The sequence below is a fragment of the Podarcis melisellensis genome, assembly GCF_964234715.1.
Source record: "Podarcis melisellensis genome assembly, chromosome: 2".
NCBI lineage: Eukaryota > Metazoa > Chordata > Lepidosauria > Squamata > Lacertidae > Podarcis > Podarcis melisellensis.
This window is the reverse complement of record NC_138529.1, coordinates 28,583,862-28,603,552: the sequence shown is the minus strand read 5'-3', so window position 1 is coordinate 28,603,552 and position 19,691 is coordinate 28,583,862. Positions and strand designations below refer to the sequence as shown.

The 19,691-nt window shown below is 47.2% G+C and overlaps 1 protein-coding gene across 2 annotated transcripts; it reads left to right on the top strand.

The window, feature by feature from the left end:
- The first annotated feature begins 694 nt into the window (after positions 1 to 694).
- On the top strand, positions 695 to 19,122 carry ENDOV (endonuclease V). 2 transcript variants are annotated; one of them, XM_081900674.1, is made up of 9 exons: positions 695 to 808; positions 2,314 to 2,485; positions 3,029 to 3,163; positions 4,099 to 4,138; positions 5,037 to 5,149; positions 6,238 to 6,306; positions 7,232 to 7,360; positions 14,236 to 14,306; positions 18,041 to 19,122. In XM_081900674.1, exons 1-9 carry the CDS (start codon positions 747 to 749, stop codon positions 18,069 to 18,071), a joined length of 822 nt encoding a protein of 273 aa, XP_081756800.1. In that variant the 5' UTR covers positions 695 to 746; the 3' UTR covers positions 18,072 to 19,122. The 2 variants fall into 2 exon arrangements, with proteins under 2 accessions (XP_081756800.1, XP_081756801.1); XM_081900675.1 differs by lacking the exon at positions 18,041 to 19,122 and having other exon boundaries at positions 14,146 to 14,274.
- The last annotated feature ends 569 nt before the right edge of the window (positions 19,123 to 19,691 follow it).

The window sequence follows — 19,691 nt, the reverse complement described above, 5'->3', positions numbered from 1 at the left end:
ACTTAATTCGTTTCGGAGGTCCGTTCTTAACCTGAAACTGTTCTTAACCTGAGGTGCCACTTTAGTTAATGGGGCCTCCCGCTGTCACCATGTGATTTCCATTCTCATCCTGAAGCAAAGTTCTTAACCCAAGGTACTATTTCTGGGTTAGCAGAGTCTGTAACCTGAAGCATCTGTAACCTGAGGTACCACTGTATTGCCATGCAACCAGTCCATGCAGATTGTAGGCACCCGATATAAAGAAATGAACAAACCAGTGATATTTTAGGAAGCAGGCTAGCAGGCAGGGCCCATTACTTACATGATAGGAGCCTACACAACACAAAACGCTGTTGCTGTGTGTAGGTTTTATTTTGTTTTTTATCTTATATTTTGGAAATGTACATTTAGGGGGTTTTTCCCCCTTGAAATTTTTCTGGGGCCCCCAAGGGAGTGGGGCCCTAAGCTATAGCTTGTTTAGCTTATACATAAATCCGGCACTGTTTTGAAGACACTTGGGGGGGGGGGGGAGAGAAACCCAATATCCTTGCCATGCCCTGTATTTTTCCACAACAAAGGTGGCAACCCAATCAGCAGAACTTGCCCTTTCCAACCCTAAGGCGCGCCTTTCCCTATCCCAGGAGGCGTGCGCCCTTCCATCACCGAACTGCAGTGCAGGGAGAGAGAGCGCCCTTGGGTCCGCTCGGTGGGGGCGTGATCAGTGCAGGAGCAGCCCAGGAAGTAGTAAGGCGGGAGCTCCGGCTGGAATGGCGGACAGGGCCGAATCCGAGGCGCGGGTAGCGGAGGAGACATTGCGCGCCTGGGAACGGTAAACTGCAGCGGAACGTCAAGTCTTCCAAGGCGGCAAGCGGGAGCGCGCTATCGCTGGGGGCTGCGGGATTTGCATTGTGCTTTCCGGGCGGCTGAGACTGCGGCTCGCTCGTGCGCCACCTCCTGGACTTACTGCTGCAGTCCTTGCTATTTCACAGGCTTACCCAATTGTCTCCCGGCGACAAGCGCGCCACCCGGGCTGCTCACGCGCACGTCGTTTTTAGCTGCCTTTTGCATGGTTATAAAACGCCTTTCCTAACGCTGCAGTGCTTCAAGGGACCGTTGCGTTTGGGAGCCAGGAACTAGTCAACGTTTCTCGCCTAGCAGCAACAAAGCACCTTCTCGCCCCGAGGAGTAAAAACCTTAACAGCGCGACCAGAAGCTGGTTGGTTTACTGGGAAGCCAGCGCCATCGATTCCGAGCGAGCCTGCTTAGGATTTGAGCCTTAGCGGCGCTAGCTTTGCTGGTCAATAAACAGCCCACTCCTGCAGTGCAGTCCTACACGTGTCTCATTAGCAGCAGGACTCACTGACTTAAATTGGTCTGATTCCCCAGACAAATGAATTTAGGATTGCAGGATTAGTGCCTCTTGCTGTTGGGCTGAATAAAAGTTACAAGGTGCCTGATAAACCTTACCAAAAGAAGTTGGTTGGGTTTGGACCGCTGTGTTTAACAACACTCCGTAGGGCAAAAAGTTCAGGTTACCTAATCTTGCCAGTTTTCCTAAATCTGATACCTTTGGGCTGGATTACAACTCCCATCAAGCCTAGCAATTGGCTGTTCTGGCTGGGGGTTGATGGGAATTGGAGTACGACAGCATTGGAGCGCCAAAGATTTCCCAGCCCTGAATTTGGCTTTGCAGGGTCAATGGTGAGACAGCGGGTGGAGAAACTTTGGAGGATTGACTCCAGATAGTAAATTTACAGTGAAAGGTATGGATATATATATTTGAAAGCAGAATGGTTTGTCTGCTTATGTGTTGTTCCAAATGTCAATATGCATTCCCTGAGATGGAAAACAACAAAAGCAGACCACTGTCTCCCGCCATCTCCCTCCCACACAATTAAAAGATAAAGGTATACTTTAGTCCTTAAATTGTTTGCGGGGGTTGGAGAGAGATGTTCTTGTATTTGTGGAAAGACACATGTATTGAAGCAAAATGAGTTGGTTTCATAAGCATTCTGAGCCAACAAAGGTCTCCTGTACCGTATATTCTTATTAGTCTGGAGACAGAGAAGATGTTTGAGTTTTTTAAAAAGAGCTAATTTGTATGGTGGAGGCATACATTTATTGTCCCTCCGCTATCTCAGGATTAAACAGATTGTGCAGGATTTCAAAAGGCTACAAAAACCTGCAGAACCTTTGAACCAGAGGCAATCAAGGGATAACAGTGAGCAATGATGCTTCTATCATACTCCCCCAACACATTGAAAATTGTCTGTTCCTGGCCTGTTCTGGTGCTGGAAACAAACAGATGCTACCTAGTTCTATTATGTTTCATAGTGATCAAGCACAGCTGAAGGCAGATGTAATTGACCAGGACACCCAAGAGTGGCAAAGCAACCCCTCCTTTGCCGGCCTGGAGAGAGTTGGAGGAGTGGACTTGTCTTACATCAAAGAAGATGACACAAGTGCCTGTGCTTCACTGGTAGTGCTCAGCTACCCAGACCTTGAGGTAACCATCATAGATCTCCCAGGTTTTAAGGTTGACAACAGAATGAAGGGATCTTCGAGTTCTGGTAGATCTAGCATAGAAAGGATAATAAATGTCAAATGTAGTTGCTGCCTGAGTAACTTTAAATTAGTAGTTCTGTTTGTCTTCAGGCATTGGAAGGCTGAGGATAGTATTATGGCAGCAGTTCAGGAGTAATTCAACAAGACATGTGAGTTTGGGGAGTTTCTGCCAAATTATGATCGCTTGATCACTATAGACCAGGCATAGGCAAACTCGGCCCTGCAGATGTTTTGGGACTACAATTCCCATCATCCCTGACCACTGATCCTGTTAGCTAGGGATGATGAGAGTTGTAGTCCGAAAACATCTGGAGGGCCTAGTTTGCCTATGTTTGCTATAGACTCTTATGAGGATGCTAAGATGGTAATGTGTGCATATTACTTCACTTGCTTGAGAATGTGGTCAGCCACTCTTGCTCATTCTGCTGAGTGAGTTACTCCACAAGGAAATATTTCACTCTGCATTCTCCCTTGATCTTTTTAGGTCCTGTATGAAGACTGTTGCATGGTAGCTGTGAATGCCCCATACGTGGCAGGTTTCCTGGCCTTCAGAGAAGTCCCTTTTCTTGTGGAGGCCCTGCAGCGGCTAGAGCAAAAAGCGCCTGGTCTCAGGCCCCAGGTGTGATATTTCCCGCCCTCTGCTCAATCAGACCAAGAGTCCATCTAGTCCAGGATATTTTCTTTCCTGCAGTGGCCAACCAGATCCCTCCAACAAGCTCACAAGTAGAGCTAGAAAGCAACAGCCCTCTCTTACTGTGGCTCCCCAGAAGCTGATATTCTATCATCATCATCATCATCATGCCAATTAATTTATATATTGCTTACATGCTGAAATGTCTTCTAAGCAGGTAGCATACTGGCTCTGAATGTGGACGGTTCCCTATTGGTATCAGCAGCTGCTTTTCTCTTTTCTTTGTGGGAAATTGCCACTAAGGACATCTTTTCTGCATAACAGTTTTGTGCCAACATCTGCTTCACAGGAGAGCTCACCAGACTACCAGCCCCACAAGGCATCTGTGCAAAAAAAGAGGGATGCCACCTATGCTTATTTATACGGCATCTATAAATGAATGCCACCCACACCTGTCTGTTTACCTGCTCAGCACATTTCTCCTGCTACACTTCCCATTGAAGCATGTGCAGGGAAGCAAGGAGCTGCTGCACCTCTGAGCGCATGCCAAAGGGATCCAAGTGATCTCTAAAACAGCGTATGTGGAGTCATCCACAACTGCTACAGGAATTCCCTCACAAAAGAGATAAGACTGGAGAGGAATATTTGGAACCAAAAGGATGGTGAGGCCTGAGGAACAGGCACTCTGTCACATGTTCCTTCTAGGGAATTGTGTGCATTACTCACTTCCTACCCTTGCAGCTCTACGTCCTCAATGAGGCATTCCTGGGGTATGGCTTTGTAATTGCATCTCATCTCTTTTAGCATTGGGGGGAGATGGTGTGAATATGTGGGTGCATTCTCTCTCACACACCTTCAGTTATTGCAAACATCTCCCACCCTACATCACCTGTCCCTTATGTCCCTCTTTGTGGTTTTTCTAGGTCCTGCTCGTAGATGGAAATGGCATTCTCCACCACAGAGGTAAGACTCTTGAAGTGGCCTTTTAGTCTAGCAACAATCGGATTTCCCTTCCATATTTGGTTGGTCTGTTGTTGCGCCCGGGAATTCTAGAGATGCCAGCATGGGGAGCTTCTCTCCAGCGCCTGCTCCCATCTTTTACAGTGCCCTTGGGAAAGACACCCTCAGTTTACACCCTCTCTCACACAAACACCCCACTCAAAGCGGGCAGACCATTTCCTTGACGCGCAGCGTAAATTAATAATGCAGAGTTTTTAAGTGAAAGAATAAGCGCTTTACTGAGTTAAAATAAACTTCTTCATAAACCGTTTGACTGAAATTACATACTGACTCTGCTCACAACTGAGGCAGACTGACTCTGACTGAAATCTTACTGAGAACACAGAGAGAAAATGGCTGCTACTTATAAGGAGAATGAGTCACATGTCAGAGTGACTCAACAGGTAGCAGTTAGGCTTGAATAACTTTAGTAGGCCCAAATGATTGTGCAGTCCCAGCACTTCCCAGCCTGCTTTGCTGCTTCTGCTCTCATGTGTCTTTGTCACATGACATTCCTTGCCACTGTCCCCTCACTCACCCTCTCCCTCTAGAGTCTGGACCCAAAGGCTGCTCTTATCACTGCTTTCATGCTTGAGAGCAGGTGAAGGAGCAGCAGGAAGATGGGAGAGGAGCACCAGCCCCACAACTGGGTGGGGGCCTCCACGGGTACCCTCTTGATGCTGACCCCTGACCCTAGGTCCAGCTCCTTGCAAAAGTCTGTGGGCTTGCCTCTTTTGGAGTGCTTTAGCTTTCCTTTGGCAGTTTGGATCTCGCACCCTCATAAAGAGACCCACAGCAAGTCGGAAAGTTCTCTCCCTGCCTTCTTTGCTTCAGCATCTTCTTCCCACTTTTCCTTCAGCAGGCTTCGGCATTGCCTGCCATCTTGGTGTGCTCACAGGCCTCCCCTGCGTTGGTGTAGCCAAAAACCTCCTGCAGGTTGATGGTCTGGCCAATGACGAGTTGCACAAGGAACAGGTAAGTCCGGGATAGCGATTCTGAGCTCACGTTCCGAACAGCCATCAGGAAGGTTCGTAGATCAGTGGTGGAGCAGGGGGCTCAGAGTGAATCCCCAACATTTCCAGGAAGGGCTAGGATATATATCCCTGTTTGAAACCCTGGAGAACTGCTGCCGGCCAGTGTTATAAACAAACTAGAGGGACAAATTCTCTGGTTCAGTGTAAGGAAGCTTTCTATGAATCGTACATCAAGTGAGCCTCTTGTAGGAATTGTAGATTTTGCTGGTTTCTCTGCACTGCAGTTACAGTTCCAACTATGTACACGTGTGTGTGTGTGTGTGTGTGTGTGTATTCCATTAGAAGGGATGCATTGACCTACATGCACTGTGTCAGGGAACCACAGCCAATCTTGGATTCCTGACATGTGTGTGCATAGACATGCATTTGTTGCATGCACCTGAGAACGGTCGTACGGGTAATTGTAATGCGTTTTACGCATAGTGAAGTGGCCCCAAAAGGGAAGTCACTCCCCTTTCCATGGTGTGATCCCTGCAAGTGAGAATTCCACCCAGGATACTCCTGCCCCAGACACTTCCTTCAGGGACTTGCTGTACAGAGCTGCAGGACTGAACAGATACTAGCAAAGGAAATGCCTGACGAGTGTGATCCCAACCTCTTTCCATTCATAGTCTTTTTCACAGTTCATTTACATTTAGTGAGAGACACTTTTGTCATAGATATCTTGCAGTTGGGGTGGGGGGAAGGAAGAGGTGGGGAGAGAAATGGGGGTATTGTTCTTTCGTTCTGTTGCCTATTGTTAGTATAGGGATTTGTGTCTCACCATCACGTGGGTAGGTCCTTCGTTTATGTATATATTTATTTTTATTCATAAGGCAAGAGATATGGGGTCCTAAGCTTGGCTGCTTGCGTTCAGTTGCTTGCAGTGTGGATTGTTTGTATGTATGTGTAGGGGTGGGGGTGGGGGATATTAGGTTGTTGGATCCCAACCTCTTAAAGCAGAAGGAATTCTAGGAAGTCACCTCACATTGATCAAGTTTATAAACCCCATGGACTCGTTTTAGCTGCAACAAACCTATTGTATTCTAGATCCAAGACCTTCAGGCAGGAGGAGACACGTTCCCCCTATTGAGTACTTCAGGGAAAATCTTGGGTATGGTAAGTACTGGGGTGCAGAGAGGGGCACTATTGATAGTGAGCAGAGTAGGAAGCGCTGAGCCCCTGCCAAGGGCGTCATCAGGTAGATGGGGAGTAGGCCCTGGTGGATGTTGGCAAACACTCCTGGGGGGGACAGCAGACCCCCAGTACCTCTGAGCATCTCCCAGTAGGCACGTCTCTGGAATGGCATGTCCCTTCACTCCAGAGTGCCCCTCTGTGACACTTCTCATATGAAAAGTGCACACAAGTCTTCTGGCATCACATAGCAAGAAGATAGAAACATCTGTAGATCTAAACTACGTTTTATTCACAATATATACAGACAATCCATAATCACATCTGTGTTCTCCAAACTCTGGCAGAAACAGAAAGCATACAGCAAAAGCGAAAGTACAGTCCAATAACACTCTCAGACGGCAGAGATAAGACAGTCTTCCGTTCCCACACCCTTCTCAGACATCTCATGTGATTTATACTAATCACACTAGCCAGCATTGGCTACTTAAAATCCTAACAGTGGAGCCTTTACCTGTACTTGAACCAGGCAGAGGGCCTTCTCGGTAGTGGCACCCTCCCTGTGAAACGCCCTCCCATCAGACGTCAAGGAGATAAAGAGCTACACAACTTTTAGAAGACATCTGAAGGCAGCCCTGAATCAGGAAGTTGTTTATGTTTGATGTTTTATTATTTTTTAAAAGTATTTTGCTAGAAGCAAAATAAAACCCAGCCAGATGGGTAGGGCATAGATAATAAAACTGTTGTTGTTGTTGTTGTTGTTGTTGTTGTTGTTGTTGTTGTTGTTGTTATGCTCCTCCTCCATCTGCACACAACAAGCCCTGAACTGGCTTCAGTCGCTTTGGTGTTTGCTCCCAACTCATTGTCACTTATACCATCTTTTGTTCATTTGTTTTTAAATCTGCCCTAGGCTTTGCGCAGCTACGCCAAGAGCACCAAACCCGTGTACGTCTCTGTGGGCCACAAGATGAGCCTTCTGTCCGCTGTGCAGTTAGTGCACTCCTGCTGCAGTTATCGGGTTCCTGAGCCCATCCGGCAGGTGAGAACAGGATTTCAGATGGAAGGGTGGTGCTGGCAGCCTCAGGCCAAGGGGCCAGCTGATTTGCCAATTTGCCATGTCAGTTGTAGGCTAGCGCTTCCAGTGGTGGTTGACCTGATGGCTGCTAGAAGGTTGCAAACACGGCGATGACCATCGTCCTGTTGTTTGTCCTCAGCGTCTTGTATTCTGAGGTTGCATATGTCCTCTATATGTGGAGCCTTCAGTTTAGGTATCCTGGCTAGTGATAGCCATTGAAGATCTGTCCTCCATGACAGGGGGAGGTAACCTGCTGGTTTTGGCCTAAATTGCCAAAGCACTCAGAACTTGGGCAAGAGCAATCTGTCTCTTCTTTAGCAGGATTAGCAGAGAGACAGAGAGGGATGGGGTGGCAGACACAAGGAGTGGCATGGCAACCCAGCCAGATGGGTAAATTATATAATTGTTGTTGTTGTTATGGACCACTTTTAGCTCTGGCCTCATCCACTGCTGACTACTACCCTGCCCGCTCCCGGCATGTGACCACCAGCAAATTACACCTGTCATGGCCGCCGGCCAGCTAGCCAGCCTCTGGGCCCTGTGCCAACTAAGGGGAGGGTCTTCCTGGCTAACACAGAGTGTAATCCTCTGCTCAGCTGATTCTTCCCTTTCAAATAACTTGCTGGTAAACACCAGGTAAAGTAGGGGAACTTTTTCTTTCTATCTTTTTTTACAAGGCTGCCTTAAACTTACAAGGCTGCCTTAAATCAGGCTTAAACTCTCCCCCGGGGTCTTCCTGAAACTTCTCAAGGTAGTGCAAAGTTTATGGCTCCCAGGTAGGAGGGTGTTTGCAATCAGCTTAGACACGCCCCCCCCCCCCCCCCGGTTTATGAAAAAGCAGAAGGAAATGACTAAGATTGGATGGAAAAAATATGGTGTTTTAAAGAAAAGGTATTACAAGGAAAAGTTACAGAAAAGCAGTATATTCCCCAATGGAGCAAAATACAGTAGATTAAAATGTGATCCTCTTTTCCTCTTCTCTCATTACATGCACCTAGAGCTGGTTCTCACTTATTCTCACAAAGCCTTTTCTTATCACACTGAGGCGCACCTTGGTCTGCCCACCTCCAAACTACAGTGGTACCTCGGCTTACAAACACTTCGGGTTACAGACACTTCAGGTTACAGACTCTGCTAACCCAAAAGTAGTACCTCAGGTTAAGAACTTTACCTCAGGATGAGAACAGAAATCGCGCGGTGGTAGCGTGGCAGCAGCGGGAGGCCCCAATAGCTAAAGTGGTACCTCAGGTTAAGAACAGTTTCAGGTTAAGAACGGACCTCCGGAACGAATTAAGTTCTTAACCCGAGGTACCACTGTATTCTAAATGCTTAATAAAAACCCAAAACTTTGTTTACCTGCCCCCACTTTATATCTTCATTTTCTCCTGTCAGGCTGCACAAGTTCACCTTCTAATCCCCAAATGGATGTATGAGATAGTATACAGCATTTCATAAAAGCAAGGTTCAATTCCTTCACAACCTCCAAGGTGGGGAATCGCCACCCCACAAGCCGAATTGGACCTACCAATGCTCTCCATGTTGTTTTGTCAGGCCATTTTAGCTAAGCCATGCTCATGCATGCATTACATATGACATGGGCCAGATCCAGCACTCTGGGCAGATCCATCACACTGGCTGTTCCTTCTGCTTTCCAAGCATATATGTGCATGCCCTTTTAGCAGGCTGCTTTTCATTATAGGATTTGTTTACTAGGAATTGCTTCTGGGCTGGCTCCATCCATAACTGCTTAGCAAATCATGAAACACCATTCCCAAGAGATGTTCCCCTTTTAGGAATGCACTGGATAGTTAAGATTTTTGCAAATATCCTAGCCCAGGCATGTCCAAAGTCCGTTTCAGGGGCCTAATCCGGCTTGCGGGTTGGTTCAATCTGGCCCCTGTGGCAGTTTACTTCCTGGGGTAAAATCCAAAAAAAACCTCAACAACTTCAATTCTAAAAAAACTCAACAAGTATGAGGTAAAAATCATAAAAAAGCTCAGCAACTTTAATCCTAAAAAAAACCTCGGCAACTATGAGGTAAAAATCATAAAAAAGCTCAACAACTTCAATCCTTCAATGCTAAAAAAACTCAACAACTTTGGTTGGCGCTTTGGTCGGCCCTCATGGACCTTCACTTCATCAAATCTGGCCCTCTTTGAAAAAAGTTTGGACACCACTGTCCTAGCCAATAACATTTTCTCCTGTCACCCCTCTGTCAATTTGCTTTTACTGAGAAAATTATAGGGTGCCCAACTATAGGTGGATGAAGTCTCCCATCCGAATTTCACGCCTGGGTGTTCCTGGAGTGCAGGATTTGATATCACTGCATGATATACTACTGCCTACGATGCAGGTGGAGGTTGCCCACGAATAACTGGCAAACCTGCACATCAGCAGACTTAAATGGCAAACACGAGGATAAAAGGAGTAGGCTAAATTGTCCACCTCCTTCCTAAGGCCTCCCTTTTCTTGACATGGAAATGTGTTGCCAGCTGCAGCCCCTTTGATAGGCTGTGCGCTGGCTGGCTGAATAGCTCTAGCGGCATTGCTCACATCACCAGACTGCGGTGCTGCCTCTGGCTCAGGACCCTGCAAGAGGGTCTGCAGAAGCTACCAGTTGAGAATACAGCCAGAAGGTGGCAGTGCTAGACCACCTTTCTTAACCTGGAGGCTGCACTTGATCAGCGGGAGATTGTAGAGTGGTGCGGTGGGCAATCAGACATGCCAATAGCCTGTGCCTTTGCTGACTGCAAGGTAGGAAAAAGTTCAGGAGAAGCGGCTTTTCCCTTCTCTGTAGCAGGGCCCAGCTACCAAAACCGCAGGGAACGTTTCTTAGTTGGCGGAGTGTGCGTAGTTGGGGCTCCCTCTTGATCTGTGGTTGCTTCTCACGAACTTGCACATGCTCATCATTTATTGGCTACAGCATTGCCTAAGAAGCCATAATAGTTCAAGCATCAGAGGGAGGGAACGAGAGGGAGGGAGAAAAATGCTTGTGCTGCACCACATCAGCACAAACACAAGGCCTTTCGGTGTGATCGGTTTGCGTTTCCTAGTCACCAAGTGTTCAGTGATCCAAGGTTTTGTGTGCGCTTGAGAATGGAGCTTATTCCAATGTATATTTGAGAAGAAAAACTGCTCCAGTTCTTCTGTTTGATTGCTGCAGCGTGCCCCACATCTCACAACCCTCTAGTCATGGTGGGCTGCTTCACCCCTTCCCCTTCTCTCACTACTACACAGGAGAAAGTCCCCTGTCCAAAAAAGGGCAGGAAGAAAGCTTGCTGTGTAATTTTAGGCCCTTCTTTCCATGCTTCCCAGCACTGGAATGAAACAGACTCCAGTCCAGTGGCAACAGAACTGCCATGCTCCACAGTCTCCAACCATGCCCTGGGCTGATATGCCCAAATCTCTTCCCAAAATACTCCCGGCATAACCTCCAGCCCCTAATGCTGCTGCTGCAGCTAGTCTATTCCAAAAATAGGTGTGATCTGGGGGGATTATTAAGGCAACATGATCCATCTTATTGATTAGCCTCTTGGTTTAATAAGCCGGGTTAAGCTGACTCTTAGCACAGTGCTAGGAGTGAAGACTGGCAAGACTTTTTTGCAATATAAAAGGACACTTAATGATAAACTTGTTTTGGGAGTGTCTCCCAAACCCAGGCTACCAAAAGTGAAATGAAGGTAGCTCTTGATGCTGCTACCAGTTAGTGTAACACTTGATAAACTAGAAATGAAATGCCCCAGGTTCTATTGAAATATTCTGGAATGCATTTAAATCCCCTGGTTATGAACCCATTTGGGCCACTAGGGACTGGAAGTCCCTGGTCGTGAATTTCATTGCAAGGCCAACTTTTTAATCAAAGAAGCAAGAGTTATTTGTCAGCTGGGTGTAAGATGAGAGAAATTCCTACAGTGAAGCAGTTCCACCTAGAGCCATTTTTCATTTTCACTCCAAATGGATGGATTTATTTTGGAAGAACAGGGCAGCTTTTAGCTTCTACTGTAGCATACAACACAACTTACTTGTTTGAGCCATCTAGATTCCCTTGTCCCGAAGGGAATTCTGGTATGGAACTGAATGATGGGGACTAATTTAGTGGAAAAGTGTAGGAGGAGTAGTCTCAAAGTTTGTCCTAATGAACCTTCCCAATGGTGAGGGATGCTGGTAGCCGGCAGGCATTGAAAAGCAGCACCTTGCAAAATCTCCCTACTTGTGCCTCTTAATCTAACTCTTATTAAATGTACAGGCATCCTGTGTCAGTATGGACCTGACAAGCTCTAATGGAACAGTGAGACCTAAGAAGCAATTGGGCTGAGGGCCTGATACAATCAGCCATGTCATTTTTGACCACGGTTCCCATTGCATACAAAGACTAACACTGCCTCTGCGTAAAAATGTAAGCTTCTCTCTCTTCAAAGGCATTAGTTGAGCTGCAGTGGTATTAAAGAATATTAGCCAGTTATAGGGGGAGAAGAGGAAATCTTCATTTTTAGCATTTCCCAGTGAAAGTGGGGGGGGCCAGCTTTGCCTTGGGCAAAAGAGGAGAAGAGGATTGAGGGTGTGCAGGACAACTGTGTAGCTACACGGAGGAGAGGGAAAGATGCCTAGCTAGGGGACAGGAGGAGCTGTCTCTGCAGAGGGCAAGGAGCCTGGCTGCTGGGGACCCCCAACTGCCAAGGCGATGGGAGGAAGACTCTACTGGGGACGCTTTAATAGGAGCAGCTGCACTATGTGGGGGGGAGAAGAAGGACGACGGCTGAATGCCATGTATTGGTTTGAAATAGTTAACGAAAACCAGTGGTTAATAACAACAGAAAGAAAGTTAACCTGTCCAAATATGGGCAAACCAACTTTGTCCTGCGGAGTGCTGCAGAAACTCGATCCCAAGTGATAGGGGTTGGGGAGGCAGATTATTCTGTGGTATTTGGGAAGCCTGGAAGATGGTGAAACTGGGTATTGGCTTGTACATCAGGCCTAATGGATTCAGTTTACAACGTGCAGGCTTGGGAGATCTAGGGCATACATGGGCTATATTGTGCCCCAGGCCTTCTGCTGGCTCATGGCACGAAATGAGACCTTCCTCAGATAACTCTGTAGGCATGGCAGGGAGAGTCTGAGCTGTATCATGCAAGTTACAGTAGGCACCTCTAAGCCCTGGCAAAGGCCAATGGCAGTTCAGAGGGTGGCCTGGTGAGATCTCTTCTGAATCCTGGCTGACCAGCCACAGGAAATGATAAATCCTTCACCCCCATTGGGACTATCCCAAATGACTGCTGGTCAAACACACCAAGTCTTTGCCCCAAGTGGTGTGAGAAGTGGTCAAACAAAAATTGGGAAGGGTGGGTTGTGGGACGTCTTTATTGTCTACCATCTGGTGAGCTCTGAGTTAGTGGCAGCAATTTTCCCCGCAAGGGTGGTGAGCCCATTCAGATGGTTCATCCTTGGAGGTTTATTGGACCCCATGGGTTCCTAAATCTTTCCAATGAGGAAAGCTGAGGATCCCGTTGCAGTCCTGGTCTCGCTGTCAGGTATATTTGTTTTTAAAAGCATTTCTGTAATTATTGACAATTATTTTATATACATCACTTAAATATTTTTCTGAGTAAGCAATCTATAATTTTTTTCCTATATATATATAAAAAAATCAATAAACCCAGCCAAACCACAAATCCTCCACCAAGTATTGGCTTGTTCTAGAATTAGGAAGTGATTCCCCTGGGAAGCCTAGTGAAATATGTTTCCCAAGGAAGCATGAGACAACCAGTGATGAGAATTTTGTCCCACTGGCTCTCTGCTATTTCACTCAGCTCAGCCATTTTGGCAGCATGCGCCTGCTCACATCACTTCGTTCTGAACACTGAACTGGCACACCTGCTGTTTGAGCCGGCGAATCAGTCAAAAACTCTCACATACATACATGCACATGCTCACATACAATATATTCATAGCCTAGAAGTAACTGCTTGAATCGCCTTTGGGAAATCTATAACCTGCTGAACAGCTCATAGGTATAGAAGACCATTTTCTCCAAGTTATTCAGAAGGCACTTCCCATTGAATCAAGACATGGATTAGGGAAGGCTCACAGCAGCTCATGCCTGCAGAGTACATTCTGTGCATTGTTGTTGTTGTTTAGTCGTTTAGTTGTGTCCGACTCTTCGTGACCCCATGGACCAGAGCACGCCAGGCACTCCTGTCTTCCACTGCCTCCTGCAGTTTGGTCAAACTCATGCTGGTAGCTTCGAGAACACTGTCCAACCATCTCATCCTCTGTCGTCCCCTTCTCCTTGTGCCCTCCATCTTTCCCAACATCAGGGTCTTCTGCATTCTGTGCGTGCAGAAGGTCAAATCCCCATCATTTTAACTTTTAGAAGGGGTCGACAATGAGAAAGATGGCTTTCAGAGTGGAAACACCCAAGTCTAAGTGGGCGCAGGGTAGCCTGACCCTTCTACAAGGCCTCTGGATTTGTTCCTTGATTTCAATGCCCGTTCTGTAAAAATAATAATAATAAAATGGCACCCATGGCCGTAGACGGGTGCCAGGGATGTGTTTTGCTGCCTAATTACTTGAGCTAGATTGGAGCGCAGCCTGGAATTAATAGAGAGGCCTTGTGGTGAGTTGTTGGGTGGGAGGTCAGTCCAGAGAATGTTCCTCAGATGATTGGCCTAAGCATGGGCAGGACTGGGCTTTGGGCGTTTCTTCTTCCTTGATCATTAGGTGTTATTTATTCCCTCTCGTCCCACCACAAGCTCCTCAGATACAACCGCAGACACCAGCCAGCCAAAACGAACTGTCCTCCCCCCCTGTTTTTTGTGTACTGTTTTCTGCCCTGATTCCAGGCCGACATAAGATCCAGAGAGTACATCCGGAAACATTTGGAAGCCGTCTCTGCATCACCTCAGCCAGAGAGGTAGGTGTGGGCGATTGGGTGGGATGCGTGGCTGCGCATCCCCTTCAGGCAATCTGCTGTTTTAATGCTCTTCGGTAATGGCATTAAAGGGACAGCTAGGGTAACTTGGCAAGGTGAAATGACCGCAGGGCCCACACAGCCTCCGGGAGCAGGCTATTTCCAGCAAAGCACCGTGTTGCGCCGTGTGTTCTCTGGGGAATCACGTGGCTGGGCATGGCAGAAATGCGTTTGGTTCGCATTTGCCTTCAGAAGGTCACAGGATTTGCTGTCCTTTGAGCAAATGCAACAGAAGCCGGTGGTGGTATTGCAGAAAAATGCAAGTCCTGAAACGGATGGGGTAGGCAGAAGGTAGACGTCTGGGTGCTCTGCCGTAGATTTACCAACAGTTTCTTTCCCAATTCTCACTTCTTCTACAATCGCAACAGCAAAAATGCTTCGCACAACCTGCCCTTATGAGTTAGGCTACTGAAAAGATGAAGAAAGCTTGGGGAGAAAGTGGATTTTTGTGTGTCAGGATTGTGTAGCTCAGTTTCTGGCACAGTGAAAACCAATTCTTGGGCTGAGCGTGAGCTCTGCACTACCCTGTTCCCTGGTTTTCTGTTGCCACTATGTTGAACCCAGTTTCAGTTGGTTCTTGTAACGAAACCAAAGTTGATCCTGCAAGCCTGGAGGTTGCCCATTCCAGTTCAGAGTTGAAGGACACTGGCTGCTCTGGGCATTGAGACTGCTGCATCTTCTATGCTGTGTTAAATCCACAGTCACCCAGGTGATGTTTTGCTCCTACAAACCAACCCACGTCACTCCGGCTTGCAGCCAGGGCAGATCTGCTCTGTTCAGAGGGGGAGGGTGGAGTTTAGGAGGATAGTTGATGAGGAAAGGGATTAATCTCTGAATGGTGGAGCAGAACTTTTAAAAAGCATTTGACCTAGCATGGTGGGGAGGGGAAAATTAGGTGCCGTGGATCAGGCGGCAAAATGTTTTTGTCTGGCTCTGTTTGCCACTCTGCCCCAAAACCTGCTTTCGTTCCAGTTCATTTCTGCTTCATTCCAGATCTGCAATCCAAATGTGGTGCTATGTCCAAATAATAAACCAGAATCCGTTTTTTTTAATGCTGTCCTTATTATTGTCCTTTCGCTGCACTTATGACCTGCCTGTTATCTGTAGTGGCTTCATTTTCAGCCCCTAGACTTATTTTCAGCCTAGAATGTCCACTGACCCTGGGACCACCTCCATTCATAATACGCAAGCCCTGCCTTGGAGGTTAAAGGCAGCCAGGGAAGCTGTTTTGGAGATGCTTCCCCTCCGTAATCTGACAGTTGCCTTCAGGCAGAAGCTCTTGGAGGAGCAGGGATCGTAATCCTGGCAGGGAGGGAGTGATAGGTGTTTTAAGTGAGTGCAAGTGTCAGCCCCCCTGAAAGGCTATTAGCATTTATCTGAAGGCGGGATAATGGAAGAGGTGAAGATAAGGCAGGCCAAGTTCCTCTGCAGAGAGCTGGCAAATTGCCTTCCTACCCTTTGGAGCCTGATGCATGCAGGATTCTGCCTTTATTCAGGGCACTGGGGTTTGAGAACCATCTGCCACCATCCCAGCTGTTGTTGTCTCTGTTCAGCTCAAGGGGTGCTGAGTGCAGGATATGCCCCCAGCGTGCGCTGCCCCAGGCCAAGGCTCTTGTGCCCTCCTGTCCCATGCTGTGTTTGCAGGTGTGTGCAGGTGTTGAGAGTGTTTACCATGGCTGCAAGTTTTTAACAGGTTTGCGTTGTTCAGTGTAACCCCCAAAAGGTGCTGTGCTTGATCTATTCTAGATTCAGGAAAGGTACATGAATTCTGAATTTATTGTTATTCATGTTTTATACTGTATTTTATGCTGTTTTTTGTTGCATCAATTAAGTGTTTTAAAGTTGTTGTTAGTCGCCCTGAGAACTGGGAAGGGCTGGGTACAAATACAAAATTATTATTATTTATTATTATGAGCGGTGGATTCTCTCCACCCCCAGATCATGGATTCCTCGCTGCTTTTGGTTCTATGCTCCTTTTACACATTCTAGCCTAAAAAAGGAAAGACACTCAGATGTAGGTGCTTATTCTGCCCACACCTTCCAAAAGGTACAAGCTATTTTGATGCCTTGAATTTCACCTCTTTCTTGCTGCTGTTTGCCCCGGGTAATAGGTTTCCAACGAGGCTCACACTGCAGGGTCAGAGCTGGGCAGCAGCACACGTTCGCGATGGAAATCCTGTTCCAACCAAGAAAAATATTGCATGCCATCTCTGCTTAGGCCCTGATTTCTCTAGTGCCCGGGAGGGTGTGGGTATACAGTTCCAGGGCTTCTGTTCTGCACAATTCAGATATGTTGGGGACAACCACCACCAAAGGCACACTGCCCTATGGCTGATCTTGTGGGGGCTACATCTCAGAAGTGGGAATGGCTTAAATGCAAAAGGCCACAAGCGAGGCCTGCAGTTCTCAAGGCTGCCTTCCGAGAGCCTTTACCGTCAACTATTCCACGATGTCTTAAATCATGCCTTATCATTCATTATTGATTATTCAGTTCAGGAAAAAACAGATTAATTTTTTATTGAAGGACAAGTGGGGGTGGGGAGGGCGCAGTGTCCTGGGGAATCACAAAAAGCTTTTTAGATCATGGTGTCGCAGCAGAAGGCCAGTAAGGAAAAACGTCCTTCATTGTGTGTGCTTTTTTCAAAATTAAAAAATATATATTGGCTGGGTCAAATGTGGCAGGTTGTGGGGTCTGCAAAAAAACCCTCTTGGCATCAAAGCAGGGGACCTTCAAGAGCAATGTGTGTGTGTTTAAACAGGGTTGAGGAACATTTTTCAGTCTGAGGGCCACATTCGCTTCTGGGCAACTTTCCAAGGGCCATCCGTATCCCTGTGATAGGTTGGACTTGAGAGAAAAATGAGGAAATGTAAATTTTACCCTGGTGCATTAGGCTTGTTTCTACATACACACACCCCTTCTCTATCCTCCATCCAGACAAGGAAGAGATACTAACTAGAGTTCTAGTATTTATTTTAGCTGGAGTACGAAGCAGGACAAGGGAGAAATAGAGTTCTGAGCTAGAGAGGCCTAGAGGGCCGCAAATGCCTGCCACCATTTTAAAAGATGGGCGCATTGAGAAGGGACCCAGAAAAAAAAAATTGCAGTCATGGACTCATAGTGGGGGACTCATGCACGCACAGAGAAAATAAATAATGCTTTTTTAAAAAAAATACAACCTTGTGGTGGCGAGTTTTGTGAGGGGGCAGGGCAGCCTACGGCCTGCAGGGTGTAGCGTAGCCACTCCTTGTCTAGTATGAGCTGTGCCAAGTTGCAAGGCCTGAGTCCGCCCTCCCCCTACCCAAGTGGAGGTTGGTGTTTAGGGCACTTTTCTTTAGCAAGCCAGTGCACTTTGACTGAGAAGTCCTATTGCATTTTGAGGGGCTTTACTAGAAAGTAAATGAGCTGAGGACTGCCGCTTCTGTTCTTCCAGGTATCACAGCAGCCGCCTACAAATACAGAAACCTGTGACTGTAGGAACTGTTCCCGTCAATAAGTAATCTCCAAATAGTGGCTTTTGTTGAGATACTGAAAATGTTACACAAATTGGCGAATTAATTAGCTAACAGCAAGGCTGTTGATGAGAATTTTTTTCAAAAAAACAAAACTCTAATTTGTTTGGCAGCTGTGGAAATGTTCGTTCTTTCCCCCTCTTTTTAATACCTCCTCTCCTCTCTAGGATGAGTGAAGACACAGACTCTGAACATTAATGCAGCATTGAGGACGTTCTTTGAAACCTCTTTGTCCGGGACAAGTGACACAACGACCTCCCAGCTGCTCTGTGACTTTTGTTGACTTCCCTGTGCAGACGTTCAGCAGAAGGAACAATGGAGCTTCAGTGCCACCAACATCGTGGCCCTGATCCCCCGGTCGTACAGCTGGGGCAATCTCGGGGCTGCTTCTCACCTTTGGTAGCAGGAAAACCTCTGTTGGTTACCAGAGTCCGGACTAGATGCAATGTTAGTTGCACAAAGAAGAAAATGTACACAGCACTACTGCTGGGAACAGGTAAAAATTCAAATCTGTGTGTCGGGGCAATGGGAACAGCATTTGTGGGGACCCTGGGAGTGAAGTGTAACTCTTTCCTTGCCTACCAGAGTCCCACCTCTTCCCCAAAGCTGCTATTTGCATTTCGGAGGAAGAGCTTGTTTACACTTCCACTTCTCCTGTGCCTAGAAAGCAGTTTTGCACTTGACCATTGTCCCGCAGCTTTCCCCTGAAAAACGCACTCTTCGGTGCTAAATCAGAACAAACAGCAAACCTAGTTGTGATTAGCCTCAGGTTCCCACTGGCACCAATAGAAATGCAAATAGTTGTATTGGAGAAGCAGGTCTTCTCGGAACCACAACAGAGTTCAAGTCCCCTTCCTCCTCATGGTCTTGAGGCTGCTCCCTCTTCCCTGTGGGCGAATTGCTTTCACACAACTTGCATCGCCTCTAGTTCAGCCCTTGATTGGGAAACTGCATTCTACCCCGGTTGCTCTCAATAAAAATTTGGGCAGGTCCATATATTACATTTTTCTATGCACACATTTAGAGAACATTGTCTTAAGCTTGCAATGCGTGAAGAAGAAGCCCCAAGTCCTGCTGTGAAAGGAGTGGAAACTGAGAAGTGGGCATGCAAGAGCATCACCTGTGCCTGTCTGTCTTCTTTTCTGACACAGCCACACGCAGGTCAGGAAGAAAGCATTGCTTTTGTTTGTAAGATCTTAGTCATATTTGAGATCTTCAAAATGCCGAAAATAAACCTTTGTTGGTAATCTCTGAACGATTGTATTTCCCCCCCCCCACACACACACATATGCGGTTTGCCAACAAGGAGGCGTCCGAGAACCTGTGCTCGATTCTACAGCAAGAAACCAGACTGTGTAGGGCTGCTAATGGGGAAATAATACGGCAAGGAATGGGAATTCCATGGGAAGGGATTCCATTAAAGGCTGTGAGTTTAGCCAAGCAATATGGCTCAACTCATTTGGGCAGTGTTCTCTCTCTTTCTCTCCTCTCCCCCCACCTCCCGCCCTTTTGCTTGAGCTTTTCTAGCGACATCAAGTCACTCAGCCTCCTGGCTCATTCTGCTCTCCGCTCTGCCGGCATGATCGTTTCTGCCACTTTCACACCTCCCTTGGGAGCAGATGCTGAATCCCCAACTCCTGATGGTCCCAGCAGATGGATAGTGAGAGGACTCTGTGTATCCCGTGGGTGGGTGTAGCTTGAGGAAGCCAACAATCTGCCTCCTTGTTTTGTAGGAGGCCCGGGCTACACTCAGGCTGCAGAATCTTGCCGGGTGCCTCAGTTAAGCAGCTTTTACTTAGCCCACAAGGGTGACAGTGT